Source organism: Eimeria maxima, genomic scaffold (genome assembly GCF_000499605.1).
Source record: "Eimeria maxima Weybridge genomic scaffold, Emw_scaff323, whole genome shotgun sequence".
NCBI classification, from domain to species: Eukaryota; Apicomplexa; class Conoidasida; order Eucoccidiorida; family Eimeriidae; genus Eimeria; species Eimeria maxima.
The window spans coordinates 12778-33679 of record NW_013563808.1 but is presented as its reverse complement, the minus strand read 5'-3'; the positions used below and the strand labels follow the sequence as shown (position 1 = coordinate 33679).

Below are 20902 nucleotides of genomic sequence, written 5' to 3'. Positions count from 1 at the left end.
AAACTCGTGACTGTTAAGAGAAAGCCAGCAAAGGATGCTGCTGCTGCTGCTGCTGCTGCTGCCGCTGCCGCTGCAGCTGCTGCTGCAGCAGCAGCTGCTGCTAATGCGGAGGGCGTGTTTGTCTCTTGTAGCTCTTTGTCACTACCAGCTTGAGGTGTCTCCTATTTGATGATTCTTAGCTAGCTAGCTAGGTAGCTAGATAGCTAGCTAGCTAACGGGGGGTCCGCAGGTAGCTAGATAGCTAGCTAGCTAACGGGGGGTCCGCAGGTAGCTAGCTAGCTAGCTTGCTAGCTAGTTCATTCGTTTGTTTGTATTGGTACTCTTGGCTTCTTCTTTAGATCCATCTACATGGCTGCTAGCTAGCTAGCTGTCATGTTCGCTTGCTAGCTGGCTAGCTAGCTAGCTAGCTGGCTAGCTAGCTGGCTAGCTAGCTAGTTGCTATAGAGGGTAGTTATTAATATTAAAGTAGTGGGGCTGTTTGCTCTCTCTTCCGCCAAAGCGCACGAACAGCCAGCAGCAGCGCATGCATTATTGCATGCATGCATGCATGCATTATTGCATGCATGCATGCATGTATGCATGCATGCATGCAGCAGGGGGATTGTTGGATTTGTATTTCTTTATAGAAATACAAATAGAGGGAAATTATTTTTTTTTTTTTTCTTTACTATTTAATTTTAATAAGTATATTTATTAGGATATTTGCTGCTGCTGCTGCTGCTGCATATTGCTGCTGTATGTTGCTGCTGCAGCTTGCTGCTGCTCCTACCTATTTGGCTGCTGCTGCAGCATCACACAGGCAGGCATAAAGGAACCCCCAATTCCTTGTTTGCTGCTGCAGCAACGAGCGCAACTAAATAGTAATTAATTGCCTCTATGCTGCATGCATGCATGCAGCATTTTATATCCTTGTTTGTTTGCATGCATTCCCTTTTGCTGCTGCAGGCAGTTAATTTATTTATTTCTCTTCTTCCCCCCCCTTGTTGTGCATACACTGCAGGACAAGAAGAAGAAGAAGGGGAGGGTATTAATACTATTACTACTAATAGAGAAGTATATATAATAGTTAATGAATTAAATATAAAATAAATAATTATAATTATAATTAAATTAAATTAATTAATTTATATTTATATTAATAAAAAAAAAGAATTAATATATGTTAACTATTAATAACTGCATGCAATATGTATTAGTAAACAATAACAAGGAAAAGAAAGAAAAAAGAAAAGAAATAATAAATAAATAAATAAATAAATAATAAATAAAAATAAATAAAATAAAAAATAATTAAATAACTAATAGATCCCAATAGAACTACGCATCCCACAGCAGCAGCAGCAACAACAACAGCAGCAGCAGCAGCAGCAGCAGCAGCAGCAGCAGCAGCAGCACCCGATATATTTTTTGGGGCTTTATTATATGTGGGCATGCAAAAAGGTGTTGTTTTGTGTATATTTAGGGGTGGGGCATTTTTTCTTTTTTTTATTTAATCTTTTTTTTCTTGTTTTGTTTGTCTTGTTTATATTAATATAAATAAAGGGTTTATTAGCAGCAGAAAAAGCAGCAGCTGCTGCAGCCCCAACGAGCAGCAGCAGCAGCAGCAGCAGCAGCAGACACCGACCCCCTATATAGGACAGCAGCAGCACTCCTAAGTCTCTTCTCTCCTTCTTCTTAATAAATCTGTTGCTTTGCTGCTAATTCTTAGCTACACACCAACAAGGCAGCAGCAGCAACAATAGCTTAGCAGCAGCAGCAGCAGCAGCAGCAGCAGCAGTAGAGCGGCGACTTGACGTGTGAACCCATACCCTTGACAGCTTCCTGCTGCTGGGGGTCTGTCGCTTAGCTGCAGGCAGCAGCGCCGTGCAGCAACAGCAGCAGTAGTAGCAGCAGCGGCAGCAGCAGCAGCAGCAGCAGCATTCATTTGCTGCAGCTGCTGCTGCCTGTTGATTCCCCCCCTTATTGACTCTTAGTAGATGACTTCTGGCTGTTGCAATGCAGCACCAAGTTCAGCAGCAGCAGCAGCAGCAGCAGTTGCTGCTGCAGCAGGCCTTCGGGTCTGAGCTGCCTCCTGACTATAAGCAGAAGGTTGCTGATTCTTTGGGGCTGCATGCAGATGGTAACTATCAAGCAACAGTATGGCTGCAGCAGCAGCAGCGGGAGCAGCACGTGCTGCCTTTGCTGCAGTGGTTGCTGCACCCTTTTGCTGTATTCCCTCCTTTATCTATGAAGTGCAGCACATTCTCTTTGCTGCAGCAGCAAGAGCAGCAGCAACTGCAGCAGCAAATGCAGCAGCAGCAGCAGCTATCCCCAGCAGCACAAGCAGCAGCAGATGCATACAGACGGTTCGATGAGGCAGCAAAGCTTGTTGCGCTGCAGCTGCTGCTGGATACAGTACAATCATCATGGCGTACTACCCTTAAGGAGCAGCAGCAGCTGCTGCTGCAGCAAGCTGTGCTGCAGCTAATAGAGCAACCATCGGGTCTGCTGCAGCAGATGGATATAACCATGTTACCTCCTGCAGCAGCAGCAGCTGCTGCTGCTGCTGTCACGCAGCACGTGCATGCACCTACCTTCTCCCTGCTGATGAAGGCGTCACAGTGTCTAGCAGCAATGTGCTGCTGCAGCAAATCAGGTGCAGCAGCAGCAGCAAATACAAAACAGCTGCTGCTGCAGCTAGGTGCAGCAGCAACGGGATTCTCTGTTGATTGTCTTGTACAAAGTGTGCAGCAAAATGCAGCAGATCCTCAGTATCTTGCTTCTCTGCTGCAGCAGCGGCTAGAGCAGCAGCAGCAGCTGCAGCAGCAGCAGCAGCAGCAGCAGCGGGAGCAGGCCTTCGTCTCTGCATGCCTCTTTCTTGGTCTCCTATTAGAAATACTATTAGAGCTTAATGAGGTAAATATTAGGTACCTAGCTAGGAAGCCTGCTGCTGTTGCTGCTGTTGCTGCTGTTGCTGCTGTTGCTGCTGTTGCTGCTGCTGCATATGCGTGAGAAAGGAGGACAAGCAGTTGTTGTTGTTGCTGCAGCAATCTGTGCTGCTGAGTCCGTCTGCTGCATCTAATGTGTGTATCTGTCTATTGCTGTTGCTGTTGCTGTTGCTGTTGTTGTCGTTGTTGTTGTTGTTGTTGCTGCTGCTGCTGCTGCTGCTGCTGCTGCAGGAGAACAACACATTGATGTGTCGCCTCCAAGGGAAGGAGAGGCGTCAGATAGTTCAATCCCTTATTAAGGAATTAGGCAGCAGCAGCAGCAGCAACTTGCTGCTGCAGTTGTCCCGCTGCTTGCTGCTGCGCTTCACCTCCGATCCAGCAGCACTTTGCCGTCTGCAGCCAATGGCACTTGATTGTATAAGGTTAGCAGCAGCAGCAGCAGCAGCAACAGCAGCAGCAGCAGCAGCAGCAACAGCAGCAGCAACAGCAGCAGCAACTACAGCAGCACAACATAAGCAGCAGCAAAGCAGCAATAGAAACAATAACGATGACTCTTAACCTCCCCGCCATTCTTCTTCCTCCTCATCTGCTGCTGCTGCTGCTGCTGCTGCTATATGTGCTGCAGGTGTCTTGCTGCTATAGGAGACGTAGCAGTAGTACTACGGTGTCTCTGCTGCTGGGGTATAGGAGGAGAAGAGCTAAGAGGAGTAGAGGGTTTGCTGCTGCATGCATTTGATGTACTTAATGAGAGACTTGTTAAGAAAAAACAAAAAAAACTTGTAAGATATCTATTTGCTGCTGCTGCTGCTATTGCTGCTGCTGCTGCTGTTGCTGTTGCTGCTGCTGATGTGATGCTGCTGTGATGCTGCTGCTGTTGCTGCTGTTGTTGTTGTTGCTGCTGCTTTTCAGCAGCAGCAGTGTAGGGCTCTCTTCTCAGTTGGTTGGATTGTGCTGCTAACTGTGCTGCTGCTGCTGCTGCTGCTGCTGCTGCTGCTGTTGTGCTGCAGGCAATAGAGGGCGTCAATGCTGAGACAGTTGCTGCCTTTTGCTGCCTGCTGCTGCAGTCTGTTGCTTCTGTTCTTGCTATACCTGTAGGAGATAACGTAGAAGATGAGGTAACCTTGCATGCACTTTGCTGCTGCTGCTGCTGCTGCTGCATCGGGTACTACTACTTCTCCTTCTTCGTCTCCTGTTGTGCTGCTGATTCAATTTCTGCTGCTGCTGCTGCTGCTGCTGCTGTAAGGGTAGAGGTGTGTGCATATTGGGGTGTATCCGCAGCTCTTCTCTGTACAGTTGCTTGTTGCTGGTCTCCTTAAGAACTTCGTAGAGAACTGCGGAGACTATGTAAGTTGCTGCTGCTGCTGCTGCTCTTGCTGCTGCTGCTCTTGCTGCTGCTGCTCTTGCTGCTGCTGCTCTTGCTGCTGCAATTATTAGCTCCTGCTGCTGCTTCAACTGCTGCTGCTGCTGCAAGTGTACCTGCTACTCAGCTGCAGCTCAAATTGCAACTGCTGTTGCTGTTGCTGCTGCTGCTGTTGCTGCTGTTGCTGCTGCTGCAGGTGTTGCGTAACTTCGATCCTGCCTTATTAGGCGCTTTATTATGCACGGGTATTCTTCGTGTTGCTACTCATCCCTCTGTCCGTGTATCTGGTCTAGGGATTGCTGCTGCTGCTGCGCTGCTGCGTAAGCTTGCTGCTGCATCAACAGCTGAGGATGCATCTCAGCAGCAGCAGCAGCAGCAACAGCAGCAGCAGCAGAAAGTACCCCAATGGCTAAATACAAGAGCATTATTATCTGTTACCTTTGTTAGGTGTCTCCGTGTAGGGGATCCACAGATAGTTCGTCTTATGCATCCTGCTGCTGTTGCTGCACTAGATGCTGCTGCTCTCCATCTATTAGATGCAGTAGAGAGAGGATCTAAATCAGCAGCAACAGCAGCAATTGCAGCATTAGCAGCACGTCGTCAGCAGGTACAACAAGATATCCTTACTCATCAGCAGCAGCAGCAACAGCAGCAGCAACAACAACAGCAGCAGCAGGATGAACAAGAGCAGCAACGCATGCACGAGAAGCAGCAAGACATGCTATCCCAGCTACGATCATTAGAGGCAGCAATAAAAGCATTAAATGTTATTAATCCTCTTCCTTTCCCTAATTGTCATCATTGGCTACGTAATGTTAGTAACATTATCTCCCTATACACCCCAATTACCTACCTATACATCCCAATTACCTCCCTATACACCCCAATTACCTACCTATACATCCCAATTACCTCCATATACACCATAAATATACCTCCCTATACACCATAAATACCTCCCTATACACCATAAATACCTCCCTATACACCTCAGTTGCCTCCTTATACACCATAAATATCTCCCTGTACACCTCAATTACCTCCCTATACACCCCATCAACATTTGTTATTTTGAAGAAATTATTGTTGACACTTTTGGCTGACGAATGCTGAGTCTTCATGCTGCTGCTGCTGCTGCTGCTGCTGCTGCTGCTGCTGTTGCTCTTTACAGATTGCCATGTACGCGAAGGCGGAGGATGCAGTTGCAAGAGATTCATCAGATGTGAGTTGCAGATGTTAAGAAGAAGCAGCAGCTGCTGCTTGTGCTGCTGCTGCTGCTGCTTCTTGTGCTGCTTGTGCTGCTGCTGCTGCTGCTGTTTGTGGTGGTTCTGCTCCTCCAGAATCTCTGCTGTCGTTGTTGCGTTGTTGCCTGCTGCTGTTGGTGCATTTCCTGTTGATGTTGCTGCAACGGGCTGCTCTTTGTCCTTGCTGCTGCTGCTCGTGCTGCTGCTGCTGCTGCTGCTGTAATTTGCTGTTGCTGCGTGTGCTGCTGCTGCTGCTGCTGTGCCTTAGAATTTTCCTGCTCGTTTTGCTGGTCTAAAGTCTTCTGCTCTCTTAGGCCTAACGACACTCATTGGCCTCTCTCCTGCTGCTGCAGGTTAGATCTGCTGCTGCTGCTGCTGCTGCTGCTGTCGTTTCTGCGGCTGCTGCTGCTACTACTCCGGTTGCTACTTCAGCTGCTGTTGTTGTTGCTGCTGCTGCTGTTGCTCCTCCTCTTGCTGTTGCTGCTGCTGCAGGAGTTTGTGTATATTGTGTGTATATGTATATGTATGCAGAGGAGACAACAGAATGGACAGAAGAGATCTGCAGGCAATTATTATCTTCTTCTTTGCTGCTGCGTCGTCAGGATACACCTGATTCTTTGCTGCTGCTGGTGCTGCGTGCAGCAGCAGCAGGGAAGCAATATGAATTAATGGATAAGAGCCAACCTTTATTATTCCCTGCATATATATTCTTAGATGCTTGCTGCTCCTTTGTAGAGGCACAGGTGCAGCGGCTAAAGAGTGCATGCTTAACAGCAGCAGCAGCGCAGCAAGGTAGTGCAGCAGCAGCAAATGCTGCTGCTACTGCCTGGCTGCTGCCTCAGCATGCAGCAGATTCCCCATGGCTGCTGCGCCTGTGTCGTGTCTTTGAGGGTTTAGTACGTACCCCTTTATATGATGCAGATCGTGCTGCTGCAGCAGTAGAAGCAGCAGATCGTGCTAAAGCAGCAGCAGCAGCAACAGGAGATGCAGCAGCAGCAGCAGCAGAATTTAATAAAATAGATCTATCTATTCATGATTATTTACTTGAATCAAGAAGATTAGAGTTTGTCTCTGGTGCTGCACATCTTATTAAATATTCTCCTCCTCTTGATCCTAAACATGTACTAGATCTACTCTTCCAACAGTAAGCTGCTGCTGCTGCTCCTGCTGCTGCTGCTGCTCCTCCTCCTCCTCCTCCTCCTGCTGATTATCTTGCTGCTGCTGTTGTTTTGCGTGCTTATTTAATATTCTCCTCCTCTTGATCCTAAACATGTACTTGATCTTCTCTTCCAACAGTATGCTGCAGTTGCTGCTGTTGCTGTTGCTGCTGCTGCTGCTGCTGTTGCTGCTGCTGCTGTTGCTGTTGCTGATGATGAATAATCTTGTTTGTGTTTCTCCTTTCGATCTGTTTGCCATTTCTATTACATTATCTGTATACCCTTCCTCTTCCTGTTCCTCGTGTTCGTCCTGCTGTTCCTGTTCTTCCTCCTGTTGCTGCTCCTAAAAGTTGCTGTTGCTGCTGCTGTTGCTGCTGCTGTTGCTGCTGCAGTATATTATCTACTAGAGAGAATAATAATAATAATAATAATAATAATAATAATAATATTGGGCAAATAGAGAGTATATGGTCATATCCATTAACAGCAGCACAACAAACACAACTATGCCGTCGTCGTTCCTTACAGACACTTATATTTATAAGTAGTAATGTTGCTGAATCTATACAACAATATTTACCTCTATTATTACAACATGTACAAAATAAAATGCAAGAAACTAATCATGAACATCAGGTTCGTACTCCTATTCTTCTTCTTCTTCTTCCTCCTCCTCCTCCTCCTCCTCCTACTGATGCTGCTGCTGATGCTGCTGCTGATGCTGCTGCTGATGCTGCTGTTCATGGTGGTGGGGCTGGTTGTATAGGTGTGCAACACGGTTTGTTGAGGTGCTATGTTAGTTGTGCTGCTGTTGCTGCTGCTGCTGTTGCTGCTGCTGCTGCTGCTGTTTGTGTTGCGGTGTTATGTTGATTTGCTTGTTGCTGATTCAATTTGTGTTGGTGTGTGTTGCTGCTGTTGCTGCTGCTGTTGCTGCTGCAGTTGCTGCAATCGGAGAGGGGACTGTTAGTAGAGGCATTTGTGTCTCTTGTCTCCTCAACAAGAATGTTCGCGCTGCAGCAGCAGCACACTGTCCCTCTAGTAGAGAGATTTGTTGCTGCACTAGCGCAGCTACTGGAGGAGGTCGAGCAGCAAAAGGAGAGAATTCTTGCTAAAGGGACTAATGGACATCCTGCTGCTATTTCTGCTGCTGCTGCTGCTGCTGCTGCTGCTGCACTCCCACCAACTGCAGGACTTATCTTTTTTTTGTTTGGGGATGTTAGGAATGAGCAGACACTACAAGAAGAGGAAGAAGCAGCCAAAAGAAGGTCTGTTTGCTGCTCTTGCTGCTGCTCCTGCTGCTGCTGCTGCTGCTGCACTTGCTGCTGCTGGGTTTCTGATGGTGCAGGTGGTGTCGTCTTATACAGCCATACTGCATTGTTGTATCTTTCTCCTTCTTTGTTGCTGCAATTGTTGCACTTTGCTGCTATTGTTGCTGCTGCTATCGCTGCTGCTGCTGCTGCTGCTGCTGCTGCTGCTGCAGGAGGGCTTTTGCTCGTGTACTGTCATCTCTGGAGAGTTCAATAAAAAGGACAACAGTGCCAACAGACATAGAGGCTGCTCGTGCTGGTGGATACCTGGTGGAGTGCTGCAGCAGCAGCAGCAGCAGTAGCAGCAGCACCAAAGTAGTACAACTAGATAGCCCATTCCGTGTTGCTGACGAAGAGGAACTGAGGAAACCTTTCCCTCAATGCTTACATGAGCTCCTGCAGCAGCAGCAGCAGCAGCAGAAGCCTGTGCTGCCTAGGAGACACCCATTAGCAGCAATAGTCACCAGTTTGCTGCCTTGTCTCTTCGAGATCATCTCTAGGCTGCAGCAGATATGGACAGATGAGGTACATATCTGCTGTTGCTGTTGCTGCCGCTGTTGCCGTTGCTGCTGCTGCTGCTGTTGCTGTTGCTGTTGCTGTTGCTGCTGTTGTGTTATGATGTCTGTGTTCTTACGGCTGTTTTTGTTCCGTTTTAGTTCTTGCTGCTGCACTTTCTTCCTGCTGCTGCTGCTGCTGCTTTCCCATCGTCCTCGTGTTGGTGCTGCTGTTGCTGCTGTTGCTGCTGCTGCTGCTGCTGCTGCAGGCAAATACAAGAGCGTTCCCTTACCTAGCTGAACTATTAGAGCCAGGGACAGATGAATATTTAGCTGTACAAGGAAGTGTCTCCTCCTTAGCAGATTCTTCTGCCCTTCCTCGTGCTGTCTTACAAACTTTCCCTTGTCGCCGCAGCAGCAGCAGCAGCAGCAGCAGCACAACCGGACCAACGACCAATACAAACAGCAGCACCAACAGCAGCAGCAGCACCAGCAGCAGCAGCAACAACAACAATGGTATTGGGGAAAGAGAGGCATCTGTCCTATTAGCAAGGAGACACTGCTATCATCTAAGAACTCTTGCGTATAGATTAGCGGGTATTTGTTCTCTTGCTGCTGATGCCTTCTTCCTTTATGATAATTTACCTAATAAATTATCCTTGCTGCTGCTGCAGCCGCTGCAGCAGCAACTCCCGCTGCAGCAAGTTGAGCAGCAACTTAGATTCTTCTGGGGACAGGTATTAGATCCAGATACACTACCACCACAACCTCCATACCCATCACAACAGGTAAGTATTTCTTGCTGCTGGTGCTGCTGCTGCTGCTGCTGTTGTTGTTGTTGTTGTTGTTGTTGTTGTTGTTGTTGTTGTTGTTGTTGCTGTTCTTGGCGTTGCTGCTGCTGCTGTTGCTGCTGCTGTTGCTGCTGGTGTTACGCGGTTATAGAACTGTTTGTAGTAATATAATAGTGGCAGATTAGATAGATTACTAATGTTGCTGTTGCTGTTGCTGCTGCTGCTGCTGTTGTTGTTATTGTTGCTCAGCTGCTGCTGTTCTTCGTCAACGAGGGTTTGCTGCCGCTGCTGCAGCGGCTGCGGAGGGAATGGTCAGCAATAGCAGACACGAAGGCAGCATTAGAGAGCAGCAAGAGCAGCAGCAAAGAAGAAGAGAGACGACTTGGGGTGTATCTGCAGCGGCTGTATGCCCTTAGTAATGTTGGCGACGTGCTGCTGCAGCAGATAGGATCCTTGCTGCACCACAAGACGAGTTCGCTTGTTGCTGCAGCAGCAGCAGCAGCCAGCAGCAACAGCAGCAGCAGCGGGGCCAAGACACCACCCAGCAGCACCTTTGGCAACCTGCATGCAGGTGCTGCTGTCTCCGCATCTCCTGCAGAGGATGATGAGACAGCTGCATGCGCTCGTCAGGACAGCAACAACAGTCTCCCTACCAGCAGCAGCAGCAGCAGCAGCAGCAGCAGCAGCAGCAGCAACAGCAGCGCCAACGATCTGCGCCTAGGGGTCTATTATAACCCCGCCCTCCTGCAGCCTCTTGTTGCTGCTGTTATTGAGTTACAAAGATGGCCTATACCCACTATTATACATCAAGGACATGTAATCCTGCTGTTGCTGCTGCTGCTGCTGCTGCTGGTGTCGGTGCTAGTGTTGCTGCTGGTGCTGGCGCTGCTACTGCTGTTGCTGCTAGTGTTGCTGTTGCTGTTGCTGCTAGTGTTGCTGTTGCTGCTGCTGCATCTGAGCTGCAAGCAGCAGTGGTATCCTCCCCTACTTTCTCTCCTCCGGCCCTCCAACTGCTACTGCTGCTGCTGCTGTTGCTGCTGCTGCTGCTGCAGGCTGTGCTGCGTGCTGTAGGGAAGACTATAGCCAAGCTACCTTCTCCTGTTCCTCCTTGTTTATTAGATTTATGTTTTATGAGTTTATCTCAACTTCTTTCTTATTACTTAGAAGTCACGTACGTATAGCACAATTGCTGCTGCTGCTGCTGCTGCTGTTGCTGTCGCTGCTGCTGCTGCGGCTTTTGCTGTTAATGCTGCTGTTGCCGCTATTGCTGCTGCTGGTGCTGGTGCAGTCTGTATATTCCTTAAATAATCAACTGTGCTGGAGTACGTGCAGCAGCAGCAACAGAAACAGCAGCAAGAGCAGCAGCAACAGCAGCAACAAGAGCAGCAAAATGCGTATCTCTGTGTTTATTTTTTCAGGCAGTTTGATCCCTTGGCATTTGGCGGTGATTCTCTGCAGCAGCAGCTGCTGCAGCAGCAAGGGCTGCAGGAGCAGCAGAGGGAGCAAGGAAGCACTCCCTTACAAAAATATATTAGTGGTGCTGATGTAGCAGGCAGCGGTGCCTCTTTGCTGCTCGATTATACAGGCAGTATATATCAACTTCTTAGTACCCTTGTCAAGTAAGCAGCAGCAGCAGCAGCAGCAGCAGGAGCAGCAGCAGGAGCAGCAGCAGGAGCAGCAGCAGGAGTTTAGGAGTAGCAGCAAGACCAGGTGTAGCAACAGCAGCAGCAGCAGCAGCAGCAGCTGTAACTAAAGGAGGAACAAATGCTTCTGTGGGGCCTCGTAACCTCACAGCACAATGCATGTACATTTTTGTCCTTGTTCTGCTGCTGTTGCTGCTGCTGCTGTTGCTGCTGCTGCTGCTGCTACAGGGCCGTTGATGCGAAGACGAAGGGCAACGACGGCACACCAGCAGCAACAAAGCAGCAAATTGCTGCTCTAATCAATGATCCAAGGATTGTTGCAGCCCTTAACCTGTTCCGCCCTCCAGAGGTATTGCTGCTGCCGCTGCTGCTGCTGTTGCTGCTGCTGCTGCTGATAGATGATGATGCTGCAGCTGTTGCCTGTCGCTGCTGCAGACATTCAAAGAGTCTGGTGGGGGGTTTCAAGTGTTACACATGTATGCTTTTGCTGTGCTGTTTGCTGCTGCTGCTGCTGCTGCTACTGTTGCTGCTGCTGCTGCTGCTGCAGAATAGCCAAGCATGCTCAGAGAGTTGGATGGAGGAATTGTTGACGGGTTTGTTAGAGTCAGATACAAAAGATGTTAAACTTATTATAAAAAATTTCCTTGAACATAAGAGCAAGGAGAAACTGCAGGCAAGTTCCTGCTGCTGCTGCTGCTGCTGCTGTTGTTGTTGTTGTTGTTGCTGCTGTTGCTGTTGTTACTGTTACTGCTGCTGTAGAGGGTATATGCACTGTAATTCATCTTCTGCTGGTGGTTGCTGCTGCTTCTTGTGAGCTGCTCAACAAGTAGATAGAATGCGTCACTGCGCATGCATTTTGCTGCTGCTGCTGCTGCTGTTTCTGCTGCAGGGCTGACTAATTGGCGGGGAGGCTTGATAATCACGCTACTCGTGTCTTTCAATGTAGTTGTCGCAGCAGCAGCATGAGGAGCAGCAGGGGATGCTGCTGCTCCTCATGCTGCTGCGTCTAGGTGTTCTGTACCTTCCAGCAGCAGCAGTAGCAGCAGCAGCAGCAGCAGCAGCAATAGTGGCTGTTTAGTGTCACTTTTTTCTTCTTGGCCTTCAGTTCCTTTGCTACTTTGTGTCATTAACTGTTGTCATCACCAGGAGCTCCTTCTTGCTCGCTGCAGTCACAAGCTGCAGCAGCAGCAGCAGCAGCAACTGCTGTCGTTGCCGCTGCTGCTGCTGGGCTTGCGTAGCCTCCCATCCCGCTGCTGTGTTGCAGCAGTGCAGTGCTGAATACAGTAGAATTACTGGAGATAGAATGCTGCAGTTATTCCCTCACAGCAGCAGCAACAGCAGCAGCAACAGCAGCAGCCGCAGCACCTGCAGCAGCAGTTGCCTTGGGTTCTACTGCATCTATTTAATTAAGGAATGGGTTCAGCTCATTTGTTGCGTTGCCTGTTGGGGCCCCCGTTCCTCTCCTTTTTAGCTGTCAATCCCTGGGGCCCCCCCTAGTCTTCTATGCTGGCTTGGGCTCCACCCTAGCATGAAGGGGCCCCTTTTGGCCCCAGGGGGCCCTAGTGTAGCATTGGCGGGGGCCCCTTGGGGGCCCTTATGTAGAGACCGTTGTAGAGTTTACTGTACATCTAGGGGTACCGCAATTTCTTTTAAGTTGGCCCCCTACGATTCTTGTGGGGACCCTACGGGGGCCCCCGTTTCCCTCTTGGGGCCCCCTGGTGCCCTCTTGGGGTTCCCCGGGGGCGCCTCAGTGCCCACTTGGGGGGCCCCCGGGGCCCCACACCAATTAAAAGGGGGGTAGGGGGGAGGGGCCCTTGGCTGTCTTGGATAATTTCTTTTGCTAATCTTCTTTTCTTGTATAAGTCTGATTCGTTTGTTTGTCCCCTTTTATTCATTGTAGGTGCTGCCTGCTGCTCATGCATCTTGCTGCTGCTGCTGCTGCAGACTGCTGCACCTGCAGGTTGCTGCTGCTTCTTGTGCCCTTAGGGGCCCCACGGGAGTCTCTGCAGTTGGAGCACAGCTGGCTAGCCACAACCGGATGCAGCTAGCCACAGCTAGCTATTGACATTGTACGTAGATACAGCTAGCCACAGCTACCTACAACAGAGCTGCCTTGGTCGTACCCCTTATAACGATTATTAATTTGCTAGCTAGCTAAAGAGAGCTAGATGACTAGCTAGCTAGCTGGCTGGCTTGTTAGCTGCCTGGCTTGTTAGCTGGCTAGCTAGCTAGCCAGCTAGATAGCCATCGAATATATTCTTCCTCTATCTGCCCGTTTTCGACTTGTCGTATACGAGAGTCTTCTCCTGGCGGCGTCAGCAGCAAATGGTGCAACAGCAGCAGCAGCAGCAGCAGCTGCTGCTGCTGCTGCTGCTTCTGCTGCACAGTACACCCTCATATAGACAAGACTTTTAGCAGCAGGAGCAGGAGCAGCAACAGCAAGACCATTCAATGCCGCAGACAGTCAACGGGGCAGCAGCAAAGTTTCCTACCGTTAAACCCTTACTAAACCCTAAACCCTAAACCCTTACAGGTACCTCCATACTAACACTAACACTAATATAGGAGGAAGACGAATTATTAATAATTGTTATATACCTTTTACCTCTATTAACTGCTGCTGCTGTTGCTGCTACTGCTGCTACTGCTGCTGATCCTGGTGTTGCTGCTGCTGCTGGAGCTACTGCTACAGTACCTCAGAGAATTTATATTTGTGTGTTTTTTATTTAAATAAATAAATTAAATAAAAAATAATTAAAGAAGATCTTATTTAACAATGTAACACTGCAAGCAGCAGCAGCAGCAGGAGAGCGTGGGGCCCCATAGGGGCTGCTGCGGGGCTGCTGCTGTTGTTGTTGCAGCTGCTGCAGCAGATATCGATAAGTTGCTGCTGCCTTCTGTGTTGAATCCCCTTTTTTTAAGCTTTGCTTCCTCCTTGCTGCAGCAGAAGCAGCAACGACCTAGGCAGGGGACCACCCAGATCAGCAGTAGCTGCAGCAGCAGCAGCTGCAGCTGCAGCTGCAGCAGCAGCAGCTACAGGGAAGTTGCGGCAGTGTTCTGCTGCTTGAGTTTAATATAGACAAAGAAGACAGCAGCAGCAGGTAGCACTTCTTCCTCTTACACCAGCTGCTGCTGCCGCTGCTGCTGCTGCAGCTGCTTCATCCCTCAGGTGGGCGCGATGGGGTCGGCTGCAACAAAGCCAGCGGCCCCTGCGCCAGCAGAAGCAGCAGAAACAGTAGCAGCAGCGGCAGCAGCAGGACCAGGAAAAGAAGAGGAAACAACAGCGACAACAGCAGCACCAGAAGAAAAGAAGGATACACACCTTGAGGAGGTAGAAGAATGGCTTGCTGCTGTGCATGCAGCCCCTGGGCAGCTGCTGCGGCCAGAAGCAGCTGCAACAAACCAGCGTAGATCATTAGCTTTATGTGTGTCTCGTCTGCGGTCCCTTGCTGCAGCAACAGCAGCAGCAGCAGCAGCAGAGGAGGAAGATGCCCCCCCATCAAGGGGACAAAGAAGGGCTCGTGCTGCTGTTGCTGCAGCGCAGCAAGACGCTTATCTGCAGCAGCTACAAGACCTTGAAAAGGCTGTATTAGCACCTGCAGATGATGCACAGACACCCGAACAGCAGCAGCAGCAGCAGCAGCAGCGGCAGCAGCAGCAGCTGAATATAGAACAAGTATGGGAGCTGCTAGACAGCGAAGCAGCACCATGTATACGCAGAGCAAGGAAGAGACTAAAGAGGGCGCAGCAGCACTGTGGTATATCTACGGGTCCTAGGCAGCAGCAGCAGCAGCAGCAGCAGAAGCAGAAGCAGCAGCAGGAGAAGCAGCAGCAGCAGATGGTGCTGCACCTATTAAGGCCAGAGGCTGTAGAGGCGCTGAAGCTAACTGCAGCAAAGGAGACAGATGAGGAGGAAGAGGAGGAGGAGGAGGAAGGGGAGACAGGAGGAGAGGAGGAAGAGGAGACAGGAGAATCAGCTATGGAGGAGGATGGGGAAGATACTGCAGCAGCAGCAGCAGCGGCAGCAGCAGAAGCAGAAGAGGACGAAGAAGAAGATGAAGAAGAAGAGGATGACGAAGCAGCAGCAGCAGCAGCAGCAGCAGACGGATCAGAGGAGGAGGAAGAAGAAGGTAGCGATGATGATGATGAGGAGTCTGATGAAGAAGCAGCAGCAGCAGCAGCAGAAGCAGCAGCAGCAGCAGCAAGTGACGAGGAAGAAGATGAGGATTCAGATGGTGCTGATGACGATCTCTTAGCAGAACTAGAGAGGGACGCTAAGAAGAAAGAAGAGGATGAGGAGGAGGAGCAACAGCAGCAGCAGCAGCAGGAGCAGCAGCAGCAGCAGAAGGGACGCAAGAAAGGTAAGCATGGATTAGATGATGAATTTTTTTCCTTAGAGGAGATGCATCGTTTTGTAGAGGAAGCAGAGCAGCAGGAGAAGAGAGAGCAGCAGAAGCAGCAGCAGCAGCAGAAGAAGAAGCAGCAGCAGCAGCAGCATGAGGAAGAAGACAGTAATGATGATAGTAGCGAAGAAGATGAGGAAGCAGCAGCAGCAGATCTGCTGCTGTATGAGGGTATAGACACAGCAGCAGAAGACATAAGCTCTCTATCTTATGAGGCACTCTATGGTAAACCTAAGAAGAAGAAAAAACAGCAGCAGCAGCAGCAGCAGCAGCAGCAGGAGTACGACGAGGAGGAGGAGGAGGAGGAAGAAGAAGAAGAAGGGTATAAAAAGAATCGTCGTAGGATATCTACAACAACAACAAGCAGCAACAGCGACGACGATGACGGCAACAGTCCCAACAGCAGCAAGAGCAGCAGGAGGAGCAGCAGCGGAGAAGAGGAGGAAGAGGAGGAAGAGGAGGAAGAGGAGGAGGAGGAGGGAGGACTAGTCTTCCCTAATAGTAATAAATTAGATAAAGAAGAGAAGAAATTAGAGGAAGAATTAAATCGTCTACAATTATTAATGCAACAAGAAGAAGAAGAAAAAAAAGAAGCAAAAAAAAAACGTATGCAGCAGAAACAGCAGCAAAAGTTATTGCTGCAGCAGCAGCAGCAACAACAAGAAGAAGGAGAAGAAGAAGAAGGGATGGATGAGGATAACAGCAGCAGCAATGAGGAAGACGAAGATGATATAGAAGCAGCAGCAGCAGCAGCAGCAGCAGCAGCAAAGAGTAAAAAGAGCCGTAAAGAACGCGACAAAGGGAGCTCTTCTTCTACAGCAGCAGCAGCAGCAGCAGGAGGTGCAGCAGATGGTGCAGCAGGAGCAGGAGGAGGGAGTAAATCCTTAGCAGCACTAGCAGCACGTATAGAGGAATTAGAGGAAGAATTAATAGCAGCAAAAAGATGGGAATTAACAGGGGAGGTATGGGGTAGGCAGAGGGAGAAAGACAGTCTGCTGCAGGTAGAGGACCTAACAATTCCTTATATGCAGCAGCAGCAGCAGCAGCAGCAGTTTCTGCTGCTGCAACAGCAACAACTAAGTATGGGGGATGATGATGATGAAGAAAATGCTGCTGCTGCTGCTGCTGCTGCTGCTATATCCTCTAAAGGTGCAGCAGCAGCAGCAGCAACACTCAGCAGCACCATAGAAAAAATTGTTAAGGGAAGAATAGAGAGTTGTCTCTTTGATGACGTAATAAGGAGACAGGGGTTAGCACTGCAGCAGCAGCAGCTGCAGCAGCAGCAGCGTATAGGTAGTAATAAGACAGGTGCAGCAGCAGCAGCAGCAGCAGAAGATGAACTTAATACAGATAAACCTACAGAAGGATTAGGGGATATATATGCAAGAGAGTACCAGCAGCAAGTATTAGGTGTCCCTTCTCTGCAGCAGCAGCAGCTAGATAAGGAGAAGCAGCAGCTACTTGAATTATTTGGTAAAATTATGTATAAATGTGATGCCCTAACGAACTATCATTATGTACCTAGACCTGCTGCTGCTGCTGCTGCTGCTGCTGCTGCAGCAGGAGAAGGTGGTAAGGATGCTCCTGCAACAATACGGGTTGAGGAAGCTATCCCTGTCTTTGTACCTGGTGCACCATCTGCTGCTGCTGCTGCTAGCAGCAGCAGCAGCAGAAAGGAGACAGCATTACCAGTAACAATGAAGTCAGCAGCAGAGACAACAAGAGAAGAAAGAAGAGCAGCAAGAAGGAGACAGAAGGAGAGGAGACAGAAGGCATTGCTGCGTCGTATAGATAGAGGAGAATTAACACTGCAGCAAGCGCAGCAAAGACAGCAGCAACTGCAGCAAAAGAATGCAGCAGCAAAAGAAGAAAAGAAAATAAAAAGACAAACAGGATTAACGCATGCAGAGACACTCAAGGAATTAAGGCAAGGACAAAGAAGAGTTAAAACTATTCATCTTCTTGCTGATGCAGCAAAGGCAAGGAGACAAAAAAGCAGCAACAGCAGCAGCAGCAGCAGCAGCAAGAAGTAATTATTAGAGCTAAAACTATTCATCTTCTTGCTGATGCAGCAAAGGCAAGCAGACAAAAAAGCAGCAGCAGCAGCAGCAGCAGCAAGAAGTAACTAGAGTTACAAGTACTCATCTTCTTGCTGATGCAGCAACGGCAAGGAGACAAAAAAACAGCAGCAGCAGCAGCAGCAGCAGCAGCAGCAGCAGCAGCAGCAAGAAGTAACTTGCTTCTTGTATAATAACGTTGCAGCAGCAACCAATAAATATTCACAACTGTATGAGGCATAAGTACTGCAGCAGGTGCAGCAGCAGCCAGTGCTGCTGCTGCACCTGCAGCTGTTGTTGCTGCAGTTGCTGCAGGAGCAGCAACTGCAGCTAGAGGCTTTGGTGTCCACCTGCTGCAGCAGTCTCTGCAGCAGGCTTGCTGCTGCGCCCGTGTTGCGCAGCAGCAAATTAGGCTTAGAGACAGTAGGAGGCAAACTAAGCAGCATTAGCTGCAACAGCAGCATCAGCAGCAGCATCAGCTGCTGCAGCTGCTGCTGCAGCAGCTGTGCTGTCTCCAATATATATTTCTATCTCCCGCTTGCTATGTGGGGAACTTGTCCGCATGCATGCATAAATTATTGTGTTGACTAGCTCTTGTTGCTGTTGCTGCTGTCGCTGCTGCTGCTGTTGCTGTTGCTGCTGTTGCTGCTGCTGTTGCTGTTGCTGCTGCAATGATACAATAATATAGCTACAGTGTAGTTGCTGGACTCTTTTGCTGACAGCTCAACAGAAGCATCTAGCCTGCTGCTGCTGCTGCTGCTGCTGCTGCTGCTGCTGCCTGTAGGTCTCATATGCAGCAGCATACAGTCTACTACTACTGCAGCAGCAGCTGCTGTTGGGCTGTATGGACACATCGCTCAGTACCTGATCTTAGTAGTCCTATAACAATTAGCTCCCTTCTATAAGCCTTAGCGTTGCTGCCGCTGCTGCTGCTGCTGCTACTGCTGCTGCTACTGCTGCTGCTACTGCTACTGCTACTGCTGGGTGTATGTCTACCTATTGCTACTTCTAATTCTGTGTATGTTTGCTGCTGCGGCTATCAATATCTGTCCAAACTACATACCGGCTGCAGCAGAAACAGCAGCAGCTGCTGCTGCTGCTGCAGTTGCAGCAGCAGCAGCTGCTGCTGCTGCTGTTATTGTTGTTGCTACAATGAATTCTAAATCTCGTGGAACTTGAAATGTTAAAGTTGCTGCACAATATGACAGCCTTCCCTGTTGCGGTGTCTCTGCAGCTTCAGCAGCCCATGCTGCTGCTGCTGCTGCAGCAGCAGCAGCTGCTGCTGCATGCTTTTTGCTGCTGAGGCAGCAACACCAACCAGGGGCCCCACAAAACAAAAGGCAAACAAACGGCTTCCTTAAATGTCTAACATCAGCACTCAACATACACCCCGTCAGGTGTATAGACAATCAGCTGCTGCTGCTGCTGCTGCTGCCGCTGCAGCTGCTGCTGCAGTTGGTCGTGCTGTAACTGCTGCTCCTGCTGCAGTTGCTGCTCCCTGCTGCACCAGTAGCAGGCATAGCAACACGACAATCTGCAGCAACACATTATGGGCTACCAGTCTCTGTTTCAGAGCTCCACCAGAGCAGCAATTGCTGCTGCTGCTGCTGCTGTTAGTGCAGCAGCAGCTGCTGCTGCTGCTTTGTCTCCACCCAGTCCGCCCAACTCTTGCTGCTGCTGCTGCTGTTGTTGGTGCTGTGTGCGCTGCCGCCTCCATGGGAAGTGGTGTCCCTTCCCTGAGACGTGCTGCTGCTGCAGCAACTGCTGCTGTTGCTGCTGATGCAGTAACTGCTGCTGTTGCTGCTGCTGCTGCAACTGTTGCTGCAGCACCAGTTGCTGTTGCTGCTGCTGTTGCTGTTGCAGCGATTCCCTTTTGCTGATATTCTGAACTAAAATCTGCGAATGTTGGAGAAGAAGATCCAGCTGCTGCTGCTGCTGTTGCGATTCCTACTGCTGCTGTTGCTGCTGCTGCTGCTGCTTCTCCTTTGTTGTTGCGGTTGCAGCATTTGCTGCAGTTATTGTTGTCTAAGTTGCTGCAACAACATAGATGTTTGTGCTGCTTATGCATACAATGACAGTTGTGGTCTTCTTCTTATGTTACGTATCCTTGCTGCCATTGCTGCTGCTGCTGCTGCTGCACCCACCCAATCCTACTCCTACTCCTGCTGCTGCTGCTGCTGCTGCTGCTGATGGCGCTAATGGTGGTGGTGCTATGAATGGTTGAATCCTATGAATTCTGGTTACATGGGTGGTCTCATACTAAGACTTTGCATAGGTGGTGGTTTAGTGGGGCCCCCCATCATACCTGGGGGCCCCCCCCCGATCATGGATGGTCTGCCCCCCGGCATGCCCATCATTCCTCTTGCCCCTGGCATCATGCCTGCCGGGCCCCCTGGTGGTCCGCCTGGATAGCCTGCCGGTCCTGGCATGGGTCCACCAGGGAATGGGGGCCCCCCAGGATAAGGTGTTCCCATCATACCTGGTGGTCCCATCATCATAGAGGGTCTACCCGGCGGTCCCCCTACCCCTACCATAGGGCCCCCTGCTGGGGGCCCCCCTCCAGGTCCACCACCCATGATAGGTGTTGTAGGTCCATAACCTGGTGGTAATAATGCAGGATTAGGCATAGGTAATATAGGAGAAGGAGAAAATGCATCAGGACCTGCAGCATGCTCAAGTATTGCTTGTTGTTTAATATATTCTTTTTGTCTCCTTTCCTGTCTCCTATCTATCATCTCTGCAGCAATAGCAGTAAGAGTAGCAATAAAATATAATACTGCTGCAGCAATCATAAGAAAAAAAGAATAAGATATAGTAGGCATATGGAATTGTTGGGCAAGTACAATCATATTAAAACAGGTATGTGTCTCCCATAGCCAATATGCAGCAGCAGCAGGAGACAATAAGGAAGAAAAAAGGAGACAGGATACAATTAATAACATAAATTTACCAAATAAAAAAAAGTACCCAATAGATAATAATACTATACCTGTACATAAACAAATAATACCTAATAATAATGTATTAACATTAGATAATCTCTTATAGCAAGATAATCTAGTAGTTAATGCATCTTGGCAAGAAGAAGGGCATTGTGCAGCCCATGCTGCATGCTGCTGCTGCTGCTGCTGCTGCTGTCCTAATAATACTGCAGCACTTATTGATTCATTACTTGTTGCTACCCTATTAGGCCAACTTATTAACTGTCTCCCCCCATCAAAGGATATGTTATATAGTCCCCATTTAGTCTCCTTATATAATTGATGCTTTTCTTCGCTCCTATACATATATCTATAATTTATTTCCTTACTAATTAACCAATCAGGTAAACAAATACAGGAGACACTTAATATAACTCCTATTAAACCAAGGAGACACATTATATACCATAAAAAGGACACAGAAGGAGACACTTCTGTCTCCTCACGATATTTACGACGACGACCACCAGCACCCATCTTTTTTTTTTTTTTTTTTTTTTTTTTTTTTTTTTTTTTTTTTTTTTTTTTTTTTTTTTTT

At 49.1% G+C, this 20902-nt stretch overlaps 4 protein-coding genes across 4 annotated transcripts; 3 read left to right on the top strand and 1 right to left on the bottom strand.

Annotated features, from left to right (window-relative positions):
- Positions 1-1995: 1995 nt before the first annotated feature.
- EMWEY_00028370 (hypothetical protein, conserved) lies at positions 1996-6679 on the top strand (the record flags this gene model as incomplete). The annotated part of the gene is made up of 10 exons (XM_013478228.1): positions 1996-2895; positions 3159-3342; positions 3573-3706; positions 3935-4042; positions 4206-4271; positions 4484-5101; positions 5459-5509; positions 5800-5884; positions 6063-6128; positions 6267-6679. The coding sequence occupies 10 exons, from the start codon at positions 1996-1998 to the stop codon at positions 6677-6679; spliced, it is 2625 nt and encodes an 874-aa protein (XP_013333682.1).
- Positions 6680-7690: 1011 nt separating this feature from the next.
- Positions 7691-11818, top strand: EMWEY_00028360 (hypothetical protein; the record flags this gene model as incomplete). Its single annotated transcript, XM_013478227.1, has 9 exons — positions 7691-7953; positions 8169-8520; positions 8853-9005; positions 9164-9277; positions 9530-10096; positions 10333-10451; positions 10699-10899; positions 11152-11272; positions 11813-11818. 9 exons carry the CDS (start codon positions 7691-7693, stop codon positions 11816-11818), a joined length of 1896 nt encoding a protein of 631 aa, XP_013333681.1.
- A 2283-nt stretch (positions 11819-14101) lies between these two features.
- Positions 14102-17359, top strand: EMWEY_00028350 (U3 small nucleolar ribonucleoprotein protein MPP10, putative; the record flags this gene model as incomplete). Its single annotated transcript, XM_013478226.1, has 1 exon — positions 14102-17359. One exon carries the CDS (start codon positions 14102-14104, stop codon positions 17357-17359), a length of 3258 nt encoding a protein of 1085 aa, XP_013333680.1.
- Positions 17360-18952: 1593 nt separating this feature from the next.
- Positions 18953-19959, bottom strand: EMWEY_00028340 (hypothetical protein; the record flags this gene model as incomplete). The annotated part of the gene is made up of 2 exons (XM_013478225.1): positions 18953-19272; positions 19689-19959. The coding sequence occupies 2 exons, from the start codon at positions 19957-19959 to the stop codon at positions 18953-18955; spliced, it is 591 nt and encodes a 196-aa protein (XP_013333679.1).
- Positions 19960-20902: the final 943 nt, after the last annotated feature.